General features: G+C 40.3%; 1 protein-coding gene across 1 annotated transcript in view; it reads left to right on the top strand.

Annotated features, from left to right (window-relative positions):
- ADARB2 (adenosine deaminase RNA specific B2 (inactive)) overlaps positions 1-23,872 on the top strand; it is a 309,490-nt gene that overhangs the window by 176,910 nt on the left and 108,708 nt on the right. Inside the window, exon 2 of the mRNA XM_061349646.1 lies at positions 20,192-20,278. Coding sequence (XP_061205630.1) covers positions 20,192-20,278 — 87 coding nt within the window. The remainder of the gene's footprint in view (positions 1-20,191; positions 20,279-23,872) is intronic.

Raw genomic sequence — 23,872 nt, 5'->3', positions numbered from 1 at the left:
AAGTATAAGGTACAGTAAACATTTGGACTGTGTTTTATGTGTGAAATAAATGGAAAACTCCAGGTCTTAGCCTTATCATCAGTGTCTAAAGCTCTCACATTAGCACGAATACCTTAAATGCCTGGGAGAGAGATGTTCAGGAGTTATTGTCCTGGCGATTAATTGAAAAATTATGCAAACACCAAAAGAAAGGTTTATGCAAATCGGAACAGACTGCAGGAATGCACTTTGCTTCTGATCGCATGCAGGTCTTCCAGCTGGTCATAAAAAAGCAATAGGTTAAAGAATTGCTGTTTGGATTTCCATCATTTCCTCTCGTGGGGCTTATCTGTCCTCAGACTGTTAACCCAGATTTAATTCAAAAGGCTGCAATTGCAGCTTCAAGAACAGTGTTAAAATGGAAACAATGAGAAGTCAGTGCTCTCAGCAGGTGATTGAAAGGCCCAGGGCACTGCAGCACATGCATTTCTAGCCCACTGTAAATGAAACCAATATTTCTTAGGAAAAAAGGCCCATTGTGAGGATTGTTCTTCCATTCAGAACAGAAGGGTGCTGGACTTGGAGTAGAAGCAAGAGGTGCTGGGAGAGGTACAATAACATATACAAATATCCATAATGAAAGAGTGCAAATAAAAGGTGCAATAAGTCTGTTCCAGACCATCTGTGTAGGGGTGAGCTTTACCCACTTCTAGCTCTTTTACCTTAGGCTCAAATGTTGCATGTTTTCCTTACAGTTTCCTCCCAGGAAATAATTTCCTAACAGTTTACAACTAGGGCACTCGCTTTTGACTGCCAATGTCATCATCTTCTGTTCCCTGACCACCATGGTCCCTCTCCACACCAGTGCCAGACCTCACATAGGCCTGTGAGAGGACATAGCTACCCCATGTCCCACCCCAGATGAGTCCCTGGCTGCAGGATCTCCTGTCAGCACTGAGGATTGCGTTGCAGCAACCACTTGTCCTGCCTTTGCCCATGGCCAGGGCACTCCAGGAGGTAGCTGTGCCAAGAAGATGCGCAACCAAGTCTTGTGGCTCATTGGCATCCTCTTTGCAGTAAGTCCAGGACACCCGAGGACCTCTTTTCTCGCTGTCTGCATTGCCTGTGGCTGCCAGTACATGCTCACCCTTTTCTCTGCAGCCACTGTCAGCCCTGCAAGACTTTCAAGCTCTCGCTTGTCTCCCACCATGAGACTCAGTCTCCCTTCTTGTCACTGCCCTTTCTTACTCCTGCTCTGTTGCACAAGCTCCTTATTATTGCATGAGAAATAATCTGCTACTTTGAAAAATCCATTTGGCTTTCTCTTTCCTTTTTGGTCGGTTAGACAATTATTAATCCACCTCCTTTTCATAAAATAGCCACAGTCATAATAACAAAGTCAAAATATGATTTCCCCATAATATAGTATAATCTCTTCCTTTTCTTTATTCCTTGCAGATGGTACACCTCTTAGCATAAACAGCAGGTTAATGTACTGATTCCAGATGCATAAAATATGTACAAAGCTTCACATTTTCTCTCTCTCTCCTCCGAAGTGTGTGTGTGTGTATATATATATTATCCTCACAGTTTAATTTTCCCAGATTTCCATTTTGATTTCTCTTTTAGGACCACAGACTTGTCGTAATCCATCTGGGATTATATTCTTCATCGTGCAAAAATGTTGCTTGAAGGCCAGTTTTAACTTGGCATTAAAAGACTGAAGATCAGCCTAAATCAGAGTTGTATAAACCTCTTATAATAAAATCTCTTCAGTTGTAAATGTGTTGTCTCAATAATTAGATAAATATACCAGACCACTTGCTACCAGACTAACCCAGGAACTAATTACATTATTTCTTGTGACTGCATATGATGCGCCAATTCACCGTCAAATAAGAGGCTGCAGTATCTGTTTATCTTCTTCTGACATTGTTGTAAATAATTCTAGTTCTAAAAAGCAGTTACAGCAAAGGGTCTATTTTAATTAAAAGGCATTTAAACAAATCTATGAATGTGTTTGTGGACTAAAGGATAAACTGGATGTATTTTGCATTGGTAAGTGAGGGGGGTTCAAATTCCCATTTGATCATTTACAGAAAGCTTCCAACTTGATTGCGAAATGTTTTCTCTTGTACTTAAATTTCATGCCACAGATTATTAAAAATTGACTTTGCAGTATTTATTTTACTTATCTATCCCAGCCAGGCTGTGCTTAACCATAGATTTTGTGAATTATTAAATTTTAAAAGCAATTTTTGTTGGATTTTATACACCAGTTCCATCTGGAGGGATGTGCACCTCCAGTCCTATCCCTGAAGCTGAAGCGCTTTGATTCATCTTTAATCTGAACAGTTTTAAAGGTGCATGTTCCTAGATGTAAGACATGATAGTCTCCAGTGTAATGCTTAACTAACTGGTTGTTAGTTTTAACATTTAAAATATGATGGAAAATAACTAGTTTCAGTAGGTTATCTGAGCCATTACAATACTCAACATAATTCATTCTGTCGGATAACAAGAACTATTTTCAAACATAATGAGAAGCTAAAAAAGGTCACTATGCCTGCAAACACATATACGTCACTATTAATTTAACAGTATCGAGGTCGAACACGTGTTCTTAGTGCAGAACTCTTTAACTGAAACCACTTGCTGCTAGAAAAAGGAAGGCAACTGAATAAATCTTCAGTATTCAAATTAAAGCTAGGCCCAAGTTACAAAACTTAAATCTAAGTCAGGAATCAGACTGGTACTAGAATCAAACTACAGTTTACCTAAAAAAGGCTGAATTACCCAATTAATGTGTAAGCTCTAAAGTTTAAAGCAAGATCTCAATTTCCCCTGCTAAAGTTAAGGGCAAAGCTGGGGGAGTTGTGTATAAATTTTGGTGCTCTCCTTTTGGTTTATGTTTATGACTTAAAAAAAAATATCAACGCTTTTTCAGGATATTCTTAGACTTCTGCAAACTGATCCCCTATGTGAAGGTGGGAAATTTGAGATGCCAGTATTGAAAACTGAAACTGTTTTAAAAATGTTGCTCCTACCACTGACTAGAGGACAACAGCAGCAGATCTCTTCAATGCCGTATGCATTAAATGCAAGTACAGATTTGTGATTTACTGGGGGTTTGCCAGTACATTGGCCTCAATGACTTTGCGAAGAATTTTGCTTTCAAGTGTGTATTTCCTAAGTCATACAGGTATGGCAACAGAAAGAAGCAACAACTCACATGCAGCAAATAGATTGCATAAAATAATTGCCAAATGGCTCGTAAACAAAACGACTGAAAAACACTCCACATACAAACCTCTGTTCTAACTACACCCATAAAACCAGACCAAAATGCTAAGGCCCAGAGGTGCTCCATATTGTAATTAATGCCAGATTTCAAGGGGAAATTATTTTAATTATACAGAACACTGTCAAGATTAGTACATTCAGTGTTGACCTCATTGGGTTTTGTTTGTTTGTTTTCTTGTTGATTGCAAAATTGATGTAATTATTTCCATGAGGACTTTTTATTTTGATGCCTTTTGTGTGTGCCATGGAGCAAACAGCAAATCCCTGTCATCCTGCTGAGCAGCCTGTGAGAATAGGGCAGCATGGAAGAAAGAGGAAAGCACAGAAGGAAGCCTTTTTCTCTGGTTCTCAATTACTTAGGGATAAGCTATGGTATTTTTTCTTCTTTAATACTTTACAGCAGACCTTCAAAAGGAAAATCAACCTTGTGAGCCTGGAAATCCTATTCTTCTGATGGGCTTATAGGGAATATCTGGGGTAGTTGTCCATCTTAAATCAAAATGGGATGTCATTCTTATAAAGCCACCATTCACCCAGATCTGCCTTTTTCCAGATCTCTGTATGGCCCTGGTTTCTCTTCTACAAGCCTAATCATAACGGCCTTAATCTGTGAGTCTGCCAAGCCTTACTTTTTAAGGCTTTCCTTTGGACACTGAGAACCCTGTTTCAAATATGAGTATCTTTGCCAGATGCCAAGAACTCTGGGGTGTAGGTGGCTTCTGTATGTGCTCAGGTGTTTAGAGGATATAGTTGACAAACTCTGTGCCTCTGCTTGGAAAACCACAAAGGTTCTTGTAAATATATGTGTGTAGGCATACAAAGGTGACGTGTATATACACTCTTTCATAGACATTGTCCATATTAGAGCTCCAAAGTTGTCCAGTCCACAAGAGTTGATAATCATTGCTGTCACATGCTAAAATTCTTCTGGATGACCTTGGCTCACTCTTATAGATGGGGGGAAGCTTATGGAAGAGATTTTCCAAACTGAAGAGGACTGCATATATACCGGTTAAAACTGAAGATATGCAGCATGGATTTAAACATTTCAGAACATCTTTTTTCAGCTTTTTCTGAGTTACACCTCAAAACCAGCTTACAGTATTTTTTCATTGACAACAGTGTACATTGAAAGGACAAATCTACACAAAGGGCTATAGATAGTAGCATTGAAATTAGAATGTTACAGAAAAGACTTTGTCAGCAGAGTCCTCAAAATAACAGTGCTGAATGACCTTCCTCTACACTTAAAAATACATGAGCCTATTTTAGGTGAGATATCTTCATTTTCTTTTAATTATGCCAAGTGATATGATAGAATTGCTTAGACTGGAAAAGACCTTTAAGATCACCAGGTCCAACCCTTAAATCAGCACTGCCAAGCCCACCACTAAATAATGTCCCTAAGTGCCACATCTACTTTTAAATACGCCCAGGAATGGTGGTTCAACCACTTCCCTGGGCAGCCTGTTCCAATGTTTGACAATCCTTCCAGTGAAGAAATTTTTCAATATATCCAATCCAAACCTTCACTGGCACAGCTTGAGGCTGTTTCCTCTTATTCTATAGCTTGTTATTTGGGAGAAAAGACCAGCCCCCACCTCACTACAACCTCCTTTCAAGTAGTTGTAGAGAGTGATAAGGTCCCCCCTGAGCCTCCTTTTCTCCAAGCTAAACAACCCCAGTTCCCTCAGCCATTCCTCATAAGACTTGTGCTCTAGACCCTTCACCAGCTTCGTTGCCCTTCTCTAAGACACACTCTACCAACTCAGTATCCTTCTTGTAGTGAGGGGCCCAGAACTGAATACGGTATTCAAGCTGTCACCTCACCAGTGCCAAGTAGAGGGGGATGATCACTTCCCTAGTCTTGCTGCCCACCCTATTTCTGATACAAACCAGGATGCTACTGGCCTCTTTGGCCACCTGGGCAACACTGCTGGCTCATGCTCAGCCATAATAATAATGTTACCACAAGGAGTCATAAGAAGGCATTTTGAGTTATGCACAGTCTGAGTAGGAGTTTGTTGTTTATGAGAGGCTGGAAGCATCTGGGTGAGACCCCTGTGTGGACACTAAACCCACTAAATATTATGATCTGTAACATATGTTTCTAAGTTGTCAGAAATAAAAATGGCCCCAAGAGGTGCCTGGGACTTCACTGAGATCATACATGGAGCTATGGCAAATGACACACATTCATGAGCCTTGTTCTGAAGGCACCTTTGCCTTCAGATACGTCATTAGCAGTCAGATTTCTTCTGCAGCTCATTCCTAAAAGCCGTGCTAACTAACCTTAAAAACAGCACCTTTCTTCCATAGGGGCCTCTGCAGATGAATGCAGTGTTACTTCCACACTAATCCACCAGTCTTTAACAACCTGGCTGTGGGAATTGTTACAAGTCAAGACAGTCAGAAGTGGGGTTCATCTCATCTAACCGTAGCCACTACTGTGCTAAGCAAGATGACCAGATGAAAGACAATGGGGCAGTCAAGGGATTTGTTATGGTTTGGTCTTGAGAAGCTCTTTCTTTTTATTCACTCTTATTCATCAGGAGCAAAAATTGCATTTCATTTTAGATGGTAAAAACCATAGGGTATTGCCATAACTTACCCATTGGGTTCAAACTGGTTTCTAAGGAGGGCCTACAAAGCAAGTTGGAAAGGGACTTTTTACAAGCGCATGTAGTGATAGGACAAGGGCGAATGGCTTAAAACTGAAGAGGGAAGATGGAGATTAGATGTCAGGAAGAAGTTTTTTACTGTGAGGGTTGTGAGTCTCTAGGACAGGTTGCCCAGGGAAGTCATGGGTACTCCATCCCTGGCAGTGTTCAAGGCCAGGTTTGGATGGGGCTTTGAACAACCTGATCTAGTGGGAGGTGTCCCTGCCCATGGCAGGGTGGGTGGAACTAGATGATATTTAAGGTCCCTTCTAACTAACCATGCTATGATTCTTGTAGTACAGAGCTCCAGATCTCTTCAGTAGCAGCCTGATTAGAGATATGCCTAGTGAAGACCTAATATACATTTATTTTAAAATAGATATTTGTTGTACTTATTTTTGATGAAGAATTCTGCAAGCTAGCATTTTTATTTATTCTTCGTTTATAAAGAGACATATAAGTGAGGTTTACATTTTGAATGAGCTTGGGTTAAAAAGAATCATGAAAATGTTCCTTTTCAACTTACTTTGTGTGTGTGCAAATCACTCCATCATTGTTTCCACTTCTGTCAGGACACTAAACATATCTGTTAAGAGTCAACAGACAGTGACCCTTGTTATATGGCTGAGAAATAGCTTTTGGTAACCTTACCGGGTGACTGAAGACAGATTACAGTAGAGATTTGCAAAGCTGTTCAGGGGACTTCAGGGATCAGTCATCTGCAAAAGCACTGGAAAACTGCAGTTTGCCTTAGGTGCCTGGTTACACAGCATGAGTAGTGAACAGTCAAAACAAATCGTTTGCGTAGGATGAAATATGTTTACAGAGAGTATTTGAGCAAATTCTACTGACAAGTACGTTTGGAAAAATAAAAGTCTGATACAAACAGAAAAACTATTGAGCAAATCAGGTACAAATCACTCTCTCAGCAGTAGACATGAGCTAGACAGATTCTGAAGTCTACACATATTGACGACACAGACCTCGATCTGTAGCCTGAATCACCTTACAGTATCAAGGCCATATGGAACATGACTTTATGTTCTTGTTGTCCCTTTGCAGGGAAGATACGGCTTTCTTTTTTGTCCATTTCCTTTTGAATTGAACAGATTCATGTTTTGCTGGTAAGTCATTTGTGGAAGTGGCAGAGGTTACATTGCAACTCTGAAGTTTTGTCACTCAGGGACAAGGAAACAAACGATAGGATTGTTTGCATTTAAATCATCAACACTAGACAATTACATTTATCCTGAAAAGCCTCTATAAAATCTGGAAGCAGAATATTGGAAGCAGACTTTCTCCTATAAAATTCTGCTCACTGGAGATTTACTGTATGTCTGCTTCTGGAGACAAATTGCCACCTTTCTTTCTCCCCTCCTGTCTCTTGCTCTCTTTTGTTAACAAATATGAGGCAAATCCATCTGCTGAAGCTCAGCCAAGGCCAAAGGATTTCAATTTTCTTAGCACGAATGCTCCTGGACACTCTGAATGGTCCTGGACAATCAAATGCCTTGGAAAAGTTAATAAATATGATTGCAATGGCTTGGTCTGTGGCCATGGCACTACTGATGTGACCCCCATAACTCCAAATACATTGCCCTGTCCTGGATTCAGAATTTGAACAAGAATGCTACAAAACCGAACAAACTGGAGCACATCCCATTTCTAACACTGAAGAACTGAGGTTTTAAGTATTGTTCTGCTGTACTGACTGAGGGTATAAGTAGGGTAACAGAGAAACCATCCACCCTGCAGGATGTCATCTCCAGGCTGGCCCCATCAGGGGGTTACTCAGATGAATGTTGTGGAAGCTGTACTGGTGGTTGCTGCCCAAGAACGCACACTTGCTCCTTTGGTGCTCACTGACGGTCACCCATCAGTGAAGGGACAGTGGTTGGGACGGTGACCCAGTGCTGATGATGGGGATAGGCATGTTCCCATGCTGCAAGGTGGTCATGGAAGAAGTCACAGGGTGGTAGTTCGCAGTGTCTTTGCTGCATATCGGAGCCACATGTATTTTAATCAATAGGCTTGGAAGTCAAGCAAAGCCTCAGCAAGCACGGTCCTTAAGTGTGTGATTACTGCAAAGACTAATATCCTGGATGGAATAGTGCCTGACATAATTGGCAGTGGGGAAGAGCAGAATTACTGTTAAATGTTCATTATTGTTTTTCCTACATTGAAAACTCACTGGCCTGACTTAAAGGTCAAAATATGTAGAAGAACATTAAAATACACAGAGGTGGAACTGTACATGCAGGTAGCCAGACTGTATTAAAAGTCTCTTGATTATGAGGTCTCTGAGGGCACTGACGGGCTCCTCCCACCCTGCCCACAGCCCAGAACCTTGTTTCAGCCTCCTCTGGGACCGTAGTCGCAGACCCAGGCCCAGTCTCCAGCCATGCCACAGCCCTGCTCTGGATAGTCCAGCAACTGTATCACGCTGGGTAAAAGGGTCTTCCTTCACTGTCATCCCCCAGCTACCCCATCACTTAAAATACATCATCCCTGTTCCCATTTCCTCCCAGTTTGAAAGACAGGGCTTATCCATCAGTCATTAGAGTTTTATCACCAGAGGCAAAACAAACAAAATGTAGCAGCAAAAGAGCAAAGTTTTGCTGACAGGGAGTATACCCATGTCTGCAATAGTTTAAGTCAAGCCCTGTAGAGAGGTAGCTTTTGTTTTCTGGTGGTTTAGGAGAGGACTGTAGCCATGTTGCCCATATCAGTGCATCCCCAGTTTGTTAGGAGGTCATTAGCTATGATGGAAACTCTGGTCTTTTGAATCAGTGTGGTTCAAATAACTCCTGCTTTACCAGAAAAAAAAAAGTATTTTCTTTGTTGTTATGGAAAGAAGGAAGATGGCTTGTAAGAGGGAACAAAAGATACTGAATTCACATGACTAATGGATTTAGATACATTTGAAGAGTGTGAGCTATATATTTTCTAGTATAAGGGGCCCTCTCCTTGCCAGGATTTCTTATGTCAGAGATAAGAAAGTTTCGGATTGCTTTTGCATTTTAAAATGAAAGGACAGAGCATGGGAGCTGTCTTATAATCTCTAGCTGAGATCAAAGGAGGGAGAGGTAAATGCATATGTACTTCTTTCTCTGGTGCCTCACTATCTATTTAGTAGAACTAATGGAGCTTCCAATGTAGAAGCAGCAGAGATTAGCCTCTTTATCTCTGCTAACTGTAAAGAGTCCAAAAGGATTAATATTATTAAGAGTGAATTTCAACTAGAAAGTAGGAAGAAAATTCTCTGTCCCCTTTCTATCTTTTCATCTTTGTTACCAGAAATAACTGGGAACCATAGTTTTCAGCCTCCCACCCATTCCTGGTTTTTTTTTTCCTTCTTATTTCTCTAAAACCAGACTTAGAAATATCTAACACCCCTGAGAAGCTTTGACTTTGTCAACTTTTTGACCAGTTTGCGTGAGAATTGTGAAGGACTAACAAGACTGAGTAATCATGATAAGTTTATGAAATCAGATCCTTAACTGGTTTGAAATAGTTTTATTCCACTGACCTCAGCTAGTGTGACTCCGTGTGTTCATGGACTTCAATAAATCTACACTGACTCACTCCAGCTGAGGATCTGACCCTTGAAATTATGGAGTCTTATCCAAAGCAAACTGAACTTCTGTCATGAATTGGTCTTCAAGGGAAAAGAATTGCTAATTCAATGACTCCCACTGCTTTTACTGCAGCTGCTAGTCATTCTGTGTTGCAGAAAATCTTTTAACTGGTGAATCAAGAGTTTCCCCAGCAGCTTCAATACACAGAATATCAAAGGTGCAGAAGCGTATACACAGTCATCCAAATATTATGTATTAGAAGGCAAGCCCTAGGGTCAGTCTATGAAGCAAAAGTGACCTATGCAGAAGAAATCCTCCCAGCTAGACATTATGCCTTGGTGTCCTATTAGCCTTTCCACTAAATGGTGAAAAAAAAAATTAAATAATCCTGATTTAGATGGGACTTTTTGGCACATAGGGGGTCATCGTATTCAGGGTTAATATCATGTAGAAACAGCCTGAAAGAGCTCTCTAGAACCAGTTTTCAGCGTACCAAAGCAGTAACCCTGGCATGTGCATTGATGCTGCAGCACCATCCAAGTTAGTCCTTAGAACGGCAGAATTTGGAGCTGAAGAAAGTAAGCAACCTGCTCAGGAGGTTACAGTTCCTCTGTTCCTCCTGGCATCCACTGAAGGGAGATGAGCAGAAAAGAAATGTGATAAAAAGTAAACGGCACTTTTCCTGCTAAGCTAATCAGTTCTGTTTGAGAACAGAGCGCTGTGCCAACTGCAGATCAATGCACTAAATCACTTTCTTTCTTGTTCAAGTCCTGCTGCCATGGCAGCTGCTAACAAGGGAATAAAGAAAACCGTTATTGGATCTTTAGTAGACTTTTAAAGTGCTTGTGTAAAGTAACATATTTAATTTAATGCAAAGTTATAAATGCAATTGGAGTTCATGGACATCATGGCAGGAAAAAAAAGAATAAGGTTCCTCCTCTTTCTGCGTAAAGAGTTGTTCTATGGTCCCAGACCATCCTTATCAAACTCTGTCTCCAGTATGTTAAAGAGGAGCTTTCCTATCAGGTTTTACCACTTCATCCGTTTATTAAGAGGTAAACACTGAGTTTATAATATGCTTGATATTTCACATGTCTTTAAACATGTTTAAGCTACTGAACAGGATTAAAACATACTTAATTTAGGATGAAATTAATGTACTCTAATGCCATAGGCTGTATTGACTAAGTCTTCGCTGACTGTAAAGAAAACCTAGTTAGTGCTCCAGATGTGGATATGTGTAGATTTAATCTGATAAGCTATTTAAGACAACAACAACTGCATCCAGTGGATTTATTCAGTGATGTAATATTATATACCTCTTTATTTTCTATTCTTTTCTGAAGAATTATGAAATAATAATCTTTCTTGTCCCTAGCTGTGATTGGAACTAGTCTCTCCCTGTGACAAGTCTATGGGAGTTTTCAGTGATGTTATTAAATGGCTCATGAGAACATTGCAGTTTTCCTAGAAAGCTCAATTTCTGCAGCATTTTCAGAATTCTCTTAGATTAAAACACAGGACTCACATCCCTGAACTCCTGGTTGCACATACAGAGCAGCCTAACTTTGTCACCATTTAAATCATCAATCGTAGCTATGCAGTGAAAAGCTTAATATAAAATACACACGAGCAAGCAGTAGACTGCCTTCTCTTTAATTACATCAATCCTCAATCACCCCAAAGCAATGCCATCCTTGGAAGTACTAACTCTGACAGGTAGTACTTCTGGGAATGCCATAAAAATGCCAGCAAAGCAGCAACAGCAGAGAAAATAAGCTGCCTCATCTTTGGAGAATTATTGGACTGTACTAACATTCAAGGGTACAATGTCAGCACAATGCAGAAAGAGTTAGATGCATAGCCCCCATCATTATTGTTGATGGGAGTCACGTGTCAAATTTTCTTTGCATCACTCTGAAAACTTGGCCTTCTTTGTAAAGCTTTAGCCAACTTTTCCTTTGTTACCGCACTTAATTGAGGAATAGATTTTGAAGTACAGTGATTGAATAAAGACAAAAAGGGGAAAAAGAAAACGCTAACAAAGTAGCAGTGATGAACCTGAAGCTTTCAGAGTCTGTACAAGCTGTGATGGAAAGCTTAATAAATATTAAAATCTCATGCCTTAACAGGTGAAACTGGAGCAGTAGTTTTGTAGTAAATGGCACTGTAATATCAGCAATGCCTGGGACAGCCCCAGGGCAGCCCCTAACTCTTTTTAGCTATGTCAGCTCCTAGAGAGTCAAATGGGAATTTAAGTGTCTAAATACTTAAATAACTGGCTCAATTAGCAGTCCTGACTCCTGTCAGTAGCATCTTGTCTGAGAAAACCTTATAAATCTCAGCCCTCTTATATCACCCGGAGTTAATTGTTTGCTCTCAATAAGCACACATATCTCAGTAAGAGCATTCCTAAATTATAATGGTAGTGCTGCCCACAGACAGATTGGTTAACACAAGACCGTCTCATGTTACAAAGAAGAAATCAGGGCAAGATTCAGGTTAAATATGCATTATTGTGGAAGTACAAGAGAGAGAGGTCGTACTTTGCTGGCTTGCAGTAGATGAACAGAGAACAGAACAGATTGTAAAATGGTTTTAATCACTAATTGCTGACTGGACCTTTCTGATGCAGACTGTTCATTTCCTAATGTGTAAACAGATATTCAGCTTGGGAAGAAGAGGGTTACAGCTCAAAAGGGGGTGCTAACAGGCAGTGCCTTCCCTCAAATATCCTGTCTCAGCTGGGGCCATTTCACATTGGTCCCTTCATCAGTTATGTAGGCCATTTCACATTGGTCCCTTCATCAGTTATGGAGATGAATAGCTATATCTGTATGTGTGTTTGTAGGCATTACTGCACATTGGAGAATGAAATTTTAGAACTAAAAGAGCAGTTTGTGTTGAGGTGAAGCACATAATTATTCCCATGTTAGGTGATCACACTTTAGACTGAAACTATCATCTTGTAAAGTATAAAAGAAACACTTAGCTGCTCATCTGCAATGCTCCTATACATACATCCTATTGTTTCCCCATGTAATAATGATTGCAATTCTTTGAGTGCCCTCAGCATGAGCTCTGTGAACATAAAGGACTCCTGATCCATCCTTCAGTAACACACCAGTTTGTTGCTCAAACCTAGAGTGGATCAAGGCCTGAAACAGTATCCAGAAAACCTATCAACAGCAAAGCCCTCTTGCTGGGGCGGCATTGCTCAGGGAAGCAAGACATCTCCCTCTGCACCACATGATCCAGACACCACCAGTGATAACACCCACCAGGACACAGGTCAAGACTTCTGGCAAGATAGAATGGAAATCATGTCTCCTCGCTTTGGACATCTTCAAGTTACTCTGTCAGTCTAAATCAACAGCCCTGGTCACAAATAAATTCAATAGGCACCTGATGGGAGGGATTTATTGTACTTACCTCAGCAGGCATGTACATATTCATGCCAATGTCTACACTTGAATATAAAGTGAGATCAGCCCCTCTTAGGGTTGTACTGCCCCTCTTACAGCACGTGATAGCTGAGTTTGCCGTAAATGTGTAGACAGGTGCTCTTTCTTTGATAATACTGTTTGATATACAGCTGACATACAGTCAAATAGTCATAAGTAGTGTTAATCAAGCAGATTTATTATATGCTTAATAAATCCAATGGCCATTTTTATGGTCACCATTGCAAGACTTCAGCACACAGAGCTGAGCACTGATGGGTTTTGTGCGATTATTCTCTCTTGTGCTTCTGTTTTCTAAAGTAATGGCATCCAAAAAAGGGAGGGGGAAAAAGCCTGTCAGAGTTTATAGAATGCAAAATAAAAATATTTCCAAATTGAATGTTCAAATAGCATAAGAAGGTTTCTGAAGACATGATTTTTAAACTGCCATCTCCAAGCCGCAGCCAGATCACTTAGAAAGTACATAATATAGTACACTCCACAGGCAGATGGAGATGCACATAAACTGATAATAACTTGAGATTTTTATCTCTGTGTGTCCTCAAGCAAGGCACCAGGAGAGAAGAAAACACTTTTGCAGCAAAGTTAAATAGTTTTTAGATCTAATTTTACTAGGCTGAACTAGATTTCAGATTGATTTCTGTGGAATCTAATAGAGAACAACACACATACATATTGCCTTTCTTGTAAAAAATCCATCAACCACTTTGTGGGTTTACTTACTTTGCTCTTTACTAGAAGTAATAAGAAACTAGTATTTCACAACACAACGTGTTTCATTCTGTAAATGGTCTTTCATGGTAAAGGAGCTTGGAATGGGCAGTTAACGTAGCACTGAAGTACAGCCCCTGGGATTTGTCTACTCAAACAGCTATTTACATTCATAGAGTGAAATGGCAGATAAAACCCACCATCTCCAATTCTGCAACAGGTGAAGGCAGCTGCAGGACATGGCACTGTGGAAAGAAATACTGTCCCAAATGCTGTATGCACTGGCTAAGGCACATGATGTGATCAATTAAACATATCCCAGAGGACAGATATATCCTGTATCTCAAAACTTATTGGATAGATCTGTACAAATCACATGCATAACTTTATTGCTGGTCCTTTCTGCTTCCTAAGTGATAAACTAGAAGTTACTTTGACCTCAGAGGAAATGAGCATGGCTGTGTGTGGAGGCCCTGCTGCCATGCAGGGCTGCAGAGTGGCCAGAGCACAGGGGATGAACCTGCCAGTGCCTGTTAGGGGTTGAATCATCACTGGCAAAACATTTTACACAGCTTCCCCAAGAGCTTTCTAAGGGTAGCAGTTCTGGGTCAATAAACAGCCAGAAAAGGACACACAGAGGTAATAGGATTAGTCCTGTTGCCAGACCCCTGAGCTAGCTGATATTTCACATTCAATGTTCTCTGCAGTATCATAATACCATAAACTAGTTTTGCTGTTTAATGCAATGGCATTTCAGAGGTCTCATCTCGGACAAGGATCCCACCTCATCTTGGACAAGAACAGAGCAGATTCTCTGCCCCAACAACTGGATAAATAAACACTAAAGGCAACAAACAGATCTATTCGCAGAGGACCCCTGCACTTGGCAAGCCATGATCAACTTCCAGGCGAGGCACAGGGGCAGGTACTGTCATGCCTGGGCACTGTATCATACTGAACAGCTTGTTGCCCTGTTTCAGAGGAAGGCTTTATGGCTCTGTGTTCACACTTCTGACTTCTAACTCAAGGCACAACCTGCCTCTTGGAGCTAAAAGCCTTCGCCTCTTATGCTGACTATAAAAACGTTTACTAGGTTTTATCCTGTGCAAGGCACCAAGCTGAAACTCCTGCACCAGGATGCTGCTTTGCCTGCCCTGAAACGTGAGCCCTCTGGAAGGGTTTAGGGCAGCCACATTTCTAACTTAAACATGGTCCTCCCAGCCCCACTGCTCCTGTGGCGTTCCTTCACAGGCACCCCAGCACAGCTTTGTCAGAGTGGGTATGAAAGAGGAGGAAGTTCCCACTTGCCTGTGAAGCAGAAAGCACTTGAGCAATGCTGCTGCTGCAACCCTGCACTATCTGTAACTCATGACTCAATAGCTGATACTCGAATTCAGCTGTAAAGGCTGATTCTGACACCGAGCAGGTAAATCCCTATCCAGAAACTAGCTGCTTAAACTAAATGATGCAGCATGGTGACTGTACACGCCATAATTTAGAAAGCTGTGAGCCCTTTTCAGTAAGTGTTGTGCTTTAAAGATGTTGCTATTTTCCACGCAAATTTGTCTTTTTTCTATGAAGACTTCCTCTGCGCTGTCATCATTGTCAGTCCAAGCCTGAACTGACTAAGATAAGAGATTAAACACAGAGAATTGTTTCCTGATTCCAGGCTCTCTTCCCTCCCTGTATCCCCACTTTCAAAATAAATCAAGGTTAACACAGTTACGTAAAAGTAACTATTTCAGTAGCTGTGAATACATTAGAGAACTAAAAATGAGGAGTTTTTTCAAGATATTTTGCAGCTGGATTTACATTATTGTATCAGAGTTGACCCTTCCAGAGTAATTTCATACTCAATACAAACAAAAAAAATTACTTAGGACTAGTTTGTAATGTCCACATTGTCTTTTTGAAAGAGTGTTATTAAGGAAACCTCTGACAAATAAAGTAGCTTATGGTAATCAATTTGAATATGAAAATGAAACTAATTCAGTAAAACATTGCTAATGCTGATCTGGCAAATGACTGGTAGCCATCTGTCTAATCCTTCTTGTGTTCAGAAGTTGCATTTAAAAAGAAATATTATTAATAGTGCTCATTAGCTGCTAAGCAAAAGAGCGTGCCACAAGCTTCTGCTCAGAGATTAGCTAATAATAGCAAATACGACTTGCTTTCCCAAGTTTGAGCTAGAACCTGTTGTGTGATATCATGGTCAGGATAGGTTTTTCTGCTGATCCCCACAAGGATGGGAGGGACTGTAAATCATGGGTCCGAGGAGAGGTGCAACACCCCGTTGGTGCAAATTGTCTTCCTACAGCCCTTCAGCACCAACAGCTCCTCAACATCCCCAATTGACAATCTATTCCAGTGCTGCACTAGCCTTACTGTTAGGAAGTTTTTTTAACGTCTAAAGTGAATTTTCCTTGGTTCAATTTAAGTCCATTACTTCTGGTTGTGTTAATGCACATGGAATACAGTTTGCTCCTTTCTTCTATGCAGCAGCTTTTATGTATTTGAAGACTGTTGTTATGACCCCACTCAGTCTGCTCTTAAAGCTAAACAATTTGTCCAACATGTATAAGGCCTGATTTTTGAAAGTGTTTAGTTCCTGCCATTCCCATTGCTTTTATTCAGGTGATTGAGAATGAAAGAATATCAGAAGAGTTGATGATCAAGCCGTATTGTCTGGTGCCCTTTAAATACTGATAGGTATGAAGGGCACAAATGCTGTTTATGGCTACCTATGTGTATTCTTGTCTTCACAATAAAACTGTATTTATGGGACTTGTGACTAGTCTTCTGACTGCATCCACAGGGCAAAAGCAACTTCACAAAAAGAGGAGGTTTTAGCAGAAACTTGGCCAGGCTTTGCTGAATCATTTGGAGTAAATAATTTTCTGGTTTTCATGCAAAACCAGTTGGGGTTTTTTGTTTGTTTAAATGATTTACATGGCTACTGTCAAACAGTGCTCGTGAATCTTTTTTAACTACTGGCTGTTATTGGAAAATATACTTAAGAAATGTGAACTGAAATCTTTTTCCATCCCAAAACAGAGGAGACTGAGGTTTCTTCCTGCAATGAACTTCTCATCAGGATTTTTGTGCTTGGAGTACTGGAGCAGAGTTCCACTTGGCTTCACTTACAGGGTTATTTTTATAGTGAATGCACTAGAAAATATGACGCTATCTATCTTCTTGCTTTGGTGTTGCCAGGGTGGCTAGAAATAAATTCCGCTATTCCTGTTCTTTGTCTTTCAATTTCCATTATAAATAGGGCTTCCTTTTTGTCCATGTAGGCCCTCACGAAATCTCTCCTTCGTGTTATTGGAGGCTTTTAGTACAATTGTAATGCAAGCAATAATAGTTCCTTGTATTGATTCTCAAATGTAGGGTATGTGTTCTGCCTTTCTGGATAAAAGAGTTTTTGAAATGTCTTGTTTTGTTATTTTAGACCCTCTCTCCTAACCTTGAAAATAATTTCCTCAGACAAATATAGAGGACATTTACAATTATAAAGTAAAAATAGCCACTCTAATTTTGGGCTACCTGTCATTGCTCTTTTTGTGAGGGAAAAAAAATCATAGAAGGAGAAGTGAGTGAGAGAAAAAAACAGGCTTTAAAGGTATTTCTGTGTATGCCTTTTTTGTATCCAACCATGTCCTTTATTCTTATTCATAAGATTTCATCAAACTGCTTGAAATATGTCTAATTGTGATGGAAATTATAATACACAGGGACCGTAGAGTATGAATACACATCTCTCCTAGTCTTGTTCTGAAATAGCAAGCAAAAATAACACTGAATTTCACCATTGACAGTTACGCTGAATTAGTGTCCTATGGTATATATACAATAATAGGTAATAATGTGCGAAAGATGGAAATACACAATCATACCAATAGTTTTATACCTATTTCCCTGTAAAAACCTACATTTAATTATCCTGTCATCTATCGTCCCCTCCTTCACACACATGATAATTCATATGTGCAATGTGTTCTTCTCTTTGTACGTTGCTCACTCCAAAACCCTGCCCTTCTCCTCCTTCCAGACACACACTAAATCTTCCATTGTTCAACCAATGGATAGAAATATTAAATTACAATCTTTATGGTTTACATTGATTGAAAGATATCCTGCTATTAGGGCCTGCCTGAGTTTGGTGGACACAAACCCACCCATTGCTGCTCTAAGAGTGCAGTAAATTTCATAGGCCATCCCCCTTCCAACAAGGTCTTTGGAAAATAGTAACAACAAAACCTTAAGATGGCCAATGGGTCCCTTAAGACAAAAAGAAAAATAATTAGATTGCACAGTGCTGGTTGGGGTGAAAGATAAATCACAGAATATTCTTTTAGTATATAGTATAAAGCTACATGGTTTCACTTTTTTGGTTGGTTTCAGGAGTAAGCATCAGCAACCTCAGCAAGAAAGCACGTCTTCATTACTTGGTTGATGGATTAACTCTTTATAAGAAGTGAGAATATTTTCTCAGCAAAGAAGCTTTAAGTTTGTGCACATCATCCAGTGTCTTGAGAGTTAGTCCTGAAGATCTGAGATCTGTGCAGTCAGGCACAAGACAGAGTACACCCCAGCTCACTGCATCTTAGTATCCAGGCTCAACAGTCAGTACTGGTGCAGAAGCCAAAGACTGCCCTGATCCTATTTCTATCATCTGAAGCATTTCCTCTACCAAATGTAGCCTTTGGATTAAGTTCCAAATACCTACACTTTTTTCACTTCAGTAAAAGAAACCAGTTGAGAATGTTGGGAGTGAGTAACAGCCTTTATCCTGATCACAACCCAACAGTCCCACACAGACTGAGACAGTATTATACAGAGATACCAAATTTCTCAGTGAGCAATGCCTTAGCAAAAAACTGTTCATTTAGGAAAATCTTTTGGCTAAATTATTCATAAATAGCTTAATTCTTTTGGTTTGAGACATCACCAGAATCCCTTAATAAAATTATAATTCAAGGAGGCTAGTTTGTGTTCTAATTATATATTGGTTTGTGCTTAAAGGTTTCTGGGTAGAAAAAGGTTTTCTTCAGGCAATCTTTTATTCTGCTTATTGTATATACTTAACAAAGAAAAGTCAGCTTTTACTGTGATTTCTTATAACTGAGTTGAGTTGTAATGCTGCATAGTTAAGGGCAAACATATGCAGACATTTTTGATGTATTCTGACGCCAGTCTTTAACAAGAGCAAGGATTATTAGCAAACGTAGGAAGAACCAGGCCAAAAAGCTATGTGCTGCTGAAAAAGTTTAAATGCTCTTCAGTTGGAATGCCATTGGTAGACTAGCAGCTAGGCAGTTTAAGGAAATTCAGAGAAATATTTTCTTAACCAATAAAGGAAGTCCCCATGAGAATCCTTTTACCTGTGTCACTTGAAAGGAGACATTCTCGGTTTGGCTTTGGTGGTTCTGTCACAGAATGAAAGCCTCACAGTGCAAGATTCATTTTCACCTAGCTGAGGCTTTCTAAGCAGAGAAGTACTTTAGGAAAGCAACTAAGTCATTCAAAGTTACGAATTACCTTTGTAAAAGGTGTGTTTCTGTTTCTTATGCTACCTAAACTAGACACTCTGCTAATGCTGGTAACCAGCAAAGTACTCATAGCTTGTCAGAGGAATTCAGCCTAAACAAACTTATCAACAAACTAAATAAACTAGCTATCAAACCAAATAAAATATATCTTCAATATATCTCTGTTTCTAGTGTTTGCATTAACAGGAACTTTTCTCTGTAGGTAACTCATGAGTCAAATTTTAAGCTAGTGTAAATAAGCATCAGTTCTCATTTTGCTGAATCTGTCCTGGCACATAATGCAGATGTTGATTGTGGCACTGGAAGGAAATATCTATGCCATCTACTATCTGCATGATAAACAGAAACTGCAGGTAGAAGGAACTGCAATTAATATGAACGTGAATAAGAAGGATTGAAAATAGTGTTCTTGTTGTTTGGATAATAGCTTCCTGTGCACACCATAAAGATTTTACAAAAATCAAATCAACAATTTACAGACTTAGAAGCCATTGTAGTCTCTTATGCCATCTCAGGTTTCCCTGAGACTTCGGCTTAGCCTCTGTCAGAGAGAGGAAACAAGAAGAGATGAGCTAGTGGTCTCATCCAGTAGAGTAGTTCTCATGTCCTTCCTTCCAGGGCTGACTGCCTCCCCTGTTCCCAGGTGGACCAGCCTGCATCCTGCATTCCCAGCTCTGCAGTGCTTGGGGACCATCACTGGGAAGCACAAAAAGGAGCATTATACAGGGACAGAAACCAGGAGGAATGTGTGTGTGGTATTTACACGTGTCAACCCTTGAGTGCATTGAAGTTCAGTGAACTTTGGTGGAACTGTAGAGTCAAGCTAAACAAGAAAAAACCCAGACTTGCCAAGACGTTTTGATCTGAGAAAAAGTGTGGAGTAGATTAGAATTCACTGACAAAATATTGATTTCATATGTATCTTTTCTTCTGTTTTCTTCTAGAAAAAGTAAGCATACTGTCAACCTTTATAGCACCCTTCAAGTACCTGAGTCCTGGCGCAACCACCATGGAGGATGAAGACAATTTAAGTAAGAAGTCTCTTTTCTCTATAGACATATGAAAAAAAAAACCAAACCCAAAACAAAAAACAACAGCCAAACCCTAAAAAAAATAATTAAAAAGAAATAATCCCAAAACACCAGAAATCAAATCCAACTGGGAAGACGTGGTTAACAAGGCTTAAGTAAACTATATGTAACCCCAGAACTAGCCAATGGATTCTCTTGGGCCCTTACCCCTGGACAAAGTCACTAACACTCCCTGAATCTGTGACTGCATAGATGGAGGAAAGTGCTACTGGGTTGAAGGAGCACTGAAGTCTCAAAACACCAAGAAGTCTGGGAATGTGGACTGAATAACCCCCAGTAAACTACCTCATTTATCACCCAGAAACAATTATTGGGTGCTACCCAGCCCTGCTTATTGTAACGCATCCTGGAACCGTAAAAAAGGGGAGGGAAGCTTTCTGAACCAGATGTGCAACTCTGGGTTTAAGTATTACCTACCAGATAGGTTTCTTTTCCAGCCACACACACACTGACAGAGCTGGTTGGTGAGAGGAATGTTTGGTTGTTTATTTTTTTCCCCTGACATTGTTAATCTTCCTTGGTTTAATCATGGTGGGGCATCAAGGAAAATAGATGTTGAAGGAGTGAAGGAGCACACCCCTCTATTTCCTGCCTCTGAGCATCACATGGACAACACACCTTTCCGCTGCACAGAGCTTTTGCAGTCCTAAGCAAAGGCAAAAAAATCCTGAAAACCCATCAAAATTGGTCTCAGGGAGGCTACATTTTCAGGGAGATATGACAAGTACACGCAGAAAACCTATTATGCACATGATGAGCTTATGCAGGCACCTCCTGCGTAATGTTTCCCAAAAGTGTTACTTAGTTATTTTTAGGTAATGTAGGAAAGTTTGTACAAGCCAAACACTGTAACACCATTTTCTTATTGCTACTGTAATGCCAAGACTGTTTCGTGCCTGCGCAAGCTTTAAAATAGCTCACATGAACAGGGTTACACTATGTTTTCTGAAAGAGAAATAGCAAATTTCAGTGTTCTTGAGATCATCCTGCCTAGTCCTCTCTTGGGTCAAACATACACTCCAGTGATAAAGCAGCAATTTGTTTCTTGGCACATACAACATATTTTAGGTGTTACTATAAGAATCCTTTTTTAAAAAAGGGAAAAACAATCATGTAAAAGCAGCCATACTTTAGTGTTCACTTGTAGTATAGTGGTATAAATTCCACTGATGTCTACAGAACACATGTACCTGTATTTGGCATTTTAAAGAGCTTCAATGATTTGCTCTTCTGTGTTAATAGTTTAACAAAAGCCTAAGAGAATGCTGGCCAGGCAGAGAAGTGGTTTGCTTATCCCTGTAGGTTTCTGCTCACTGAGCATCCTGTGAGAGTGCCCCTACCCAGACTGTGTTGTATTGATAGGCAGAGTCCTACTAGCTGAAATTGATGCAAATCCTGTTTCACATTCTTTTAGCCATTCTTCACAAAGGGACCCATACCAGGTTAACTACATATGCACTTTCAGCAGTGATTATTAGCATATAGACCCTATTATTGTGGTTTATGATCCATGAACTAATGCTAGAAAAATATATCACAGGCATTATGCACCTTTGGAATTGAATTTTGGGTGATTGCCAGTGTCTGATGAAGACCTTATTTTCAACACGCGAGAAAAGAACCACTGTATTCATTACCGGAATTCAGTTGTAGCTGAGTATGTGAGAAATGTCACAGAGGGTTAGAAACAGGAAGTTTAACTCTGTACACTTCTCAACATCTGCTGTTAGTGACATGTTGAGAAAAAGGATATTTAAATGGGGGTCCTCCCCATGATCTATCTGCCTACCACCCAGCAAAAAATTTACTCAGCTAGTTTTCACCTGAATCTTCGTATTTCTTAAACATCAACAGACCTGTCTAGTCATCTCTGGAGCCCACTGATACTTCTGATCTCAACAACAGCCAAGAACAGGGAGTGATTTAGTGCGCTGTCAAAAAGTGCACCCTTTTATTGCTTCAAGCCTGCTGTCTCTAGGGCTTGGATTGCATGAAACTGAATAATCATTCCTTGTTCACTGCCTGCCTGCCTACCTTTCGTGATGTTACAGACCTCTACCTGCCCCTGATCATTAATCGTTCCATCCACACTATACCAAGGCAGACTATTACTAGACAGAGATACTTGCAAATCTGGGGGGTACCTCTGGCACCAGTGTATGATTCATGGGGATCTCATTAGGCAATGTTGCCATATGTACAGACTTGGTGCAGCACTCTCCTGCAGGTGTATACCTCTCCCCAGCGTCTGCACAGGGAGCTGAGGGTGATGGTCCCTAACATACATATTTCAGCCGCTGCAACAGTCTTGTAGGATGAATCCCAGCCCTAGATTCTGTGTATTGAAGCGTGTACAGCTGTAAGCATATCAGTCAAATTCCTCCTCAGGCAGCATGAGGCCCCAGAGCTTTTGATTGCACGGTGTAATACAGCAGGGACCCTGCCTCTAAGAAGACAATGGCTATCCCCTTCCAGCAGTCAGAGCTGCAAGCAGTCCCCCACAGAATCAGATCCCCTGTTTTGGTTTGAAAACTGTGCCTATTGCATCATTTTGATTGTTCCCATGCCTAAAGCTAAGCTATAGTCTGGTCCTGATTCAGGGAGTCATGTACTTAGATCTGTTTCTGCCATGGGCTGCCCATGGTTCTTGCTGCATGCACTTATTTCCTAACTTGAACAGAGAGCATCAGAGTCTGAGTATTACCTAAATCATGACCATTAGGTCATTTGAATAATTCTCCTAGTTGGTAATAGCTGTACTAGATGTGCATGGATTTCATGGTTATTTCAAATAATAAAATGGGCAAAGCAAAGTATCTTCGTTGCGGAACAGCTAGAGGCAATGGCAATCACCTTTCACAAATTTTCAGTCTTCAGTCTGTAAATAAAAAGTCCTGTACTTTTCTTGCACTGGTAATACTTCCTTTCACAGTGTGTGTTACAAACCAATAAAGTCTAACAGTACTGTTTTAAACATCCTGAACCCTTTGAGTTGGTGGGGAGGGCTCAGCAGCAGCAGAGAGATCATAGCAGGTTTACCTTAAGTAGACTTCTTTCATGAAGGTTTATAATACATATCTGTATGCTTTCATGTAAGAAAGAAAAGATTGATTTTTTGCTAGCTACAAGTTTATTATTCTAAAGTCAAGAATACTGAGACAACTAAAAATCCCAGCAGAAGTTTCCAGTCCTTCACTGTGGATTCAATAAGTGCATGAAAATACCATCCTGATTGCAAGAGGAGACTGCCCAACATCGTATTTGATGTAATAGCTGACCTTGGACGACAGTACTGTGGCTCTGGCTCCTGGGTTCATACCTATCACTTCTAATTTAAAATTTTCCACTTTCAAGTTTCCCAGGAATTATGGAGGTCAGTCCTTCTAACCTCTGCAGTCAAGGTGATGTAGATGGACAGCAAAAATGTACTCCACATAAGCAGGTCAAACGGGGGCTGCATATTAAAACACAGAAAGATAAAAATTAAGTCCAACCTTTATTGCTGAGAGTGTGTTGGTAGCAATCTTGTGTTTA

Source organism: Neopsephotus bourkii, unplaced genomic scaffold (genome assembly GCF_033783945.1).
Source record: "Neopsephotus bourkii isolate Nb327-2 ecotype Australia unplaced genomic scaffold, CSIRO-AGI_Nbou_v1 NB_53, whole genome shotgun sequence".
NCBI lineage: Eukaryota > Metazoa > Chordata > Aves > Psittaciformes > Psittacidae > Neopsephotus > Neopsephotus bourkii.
This window is presented reverse-complemented; position numbering and strand designations above follow the sequence as displayed.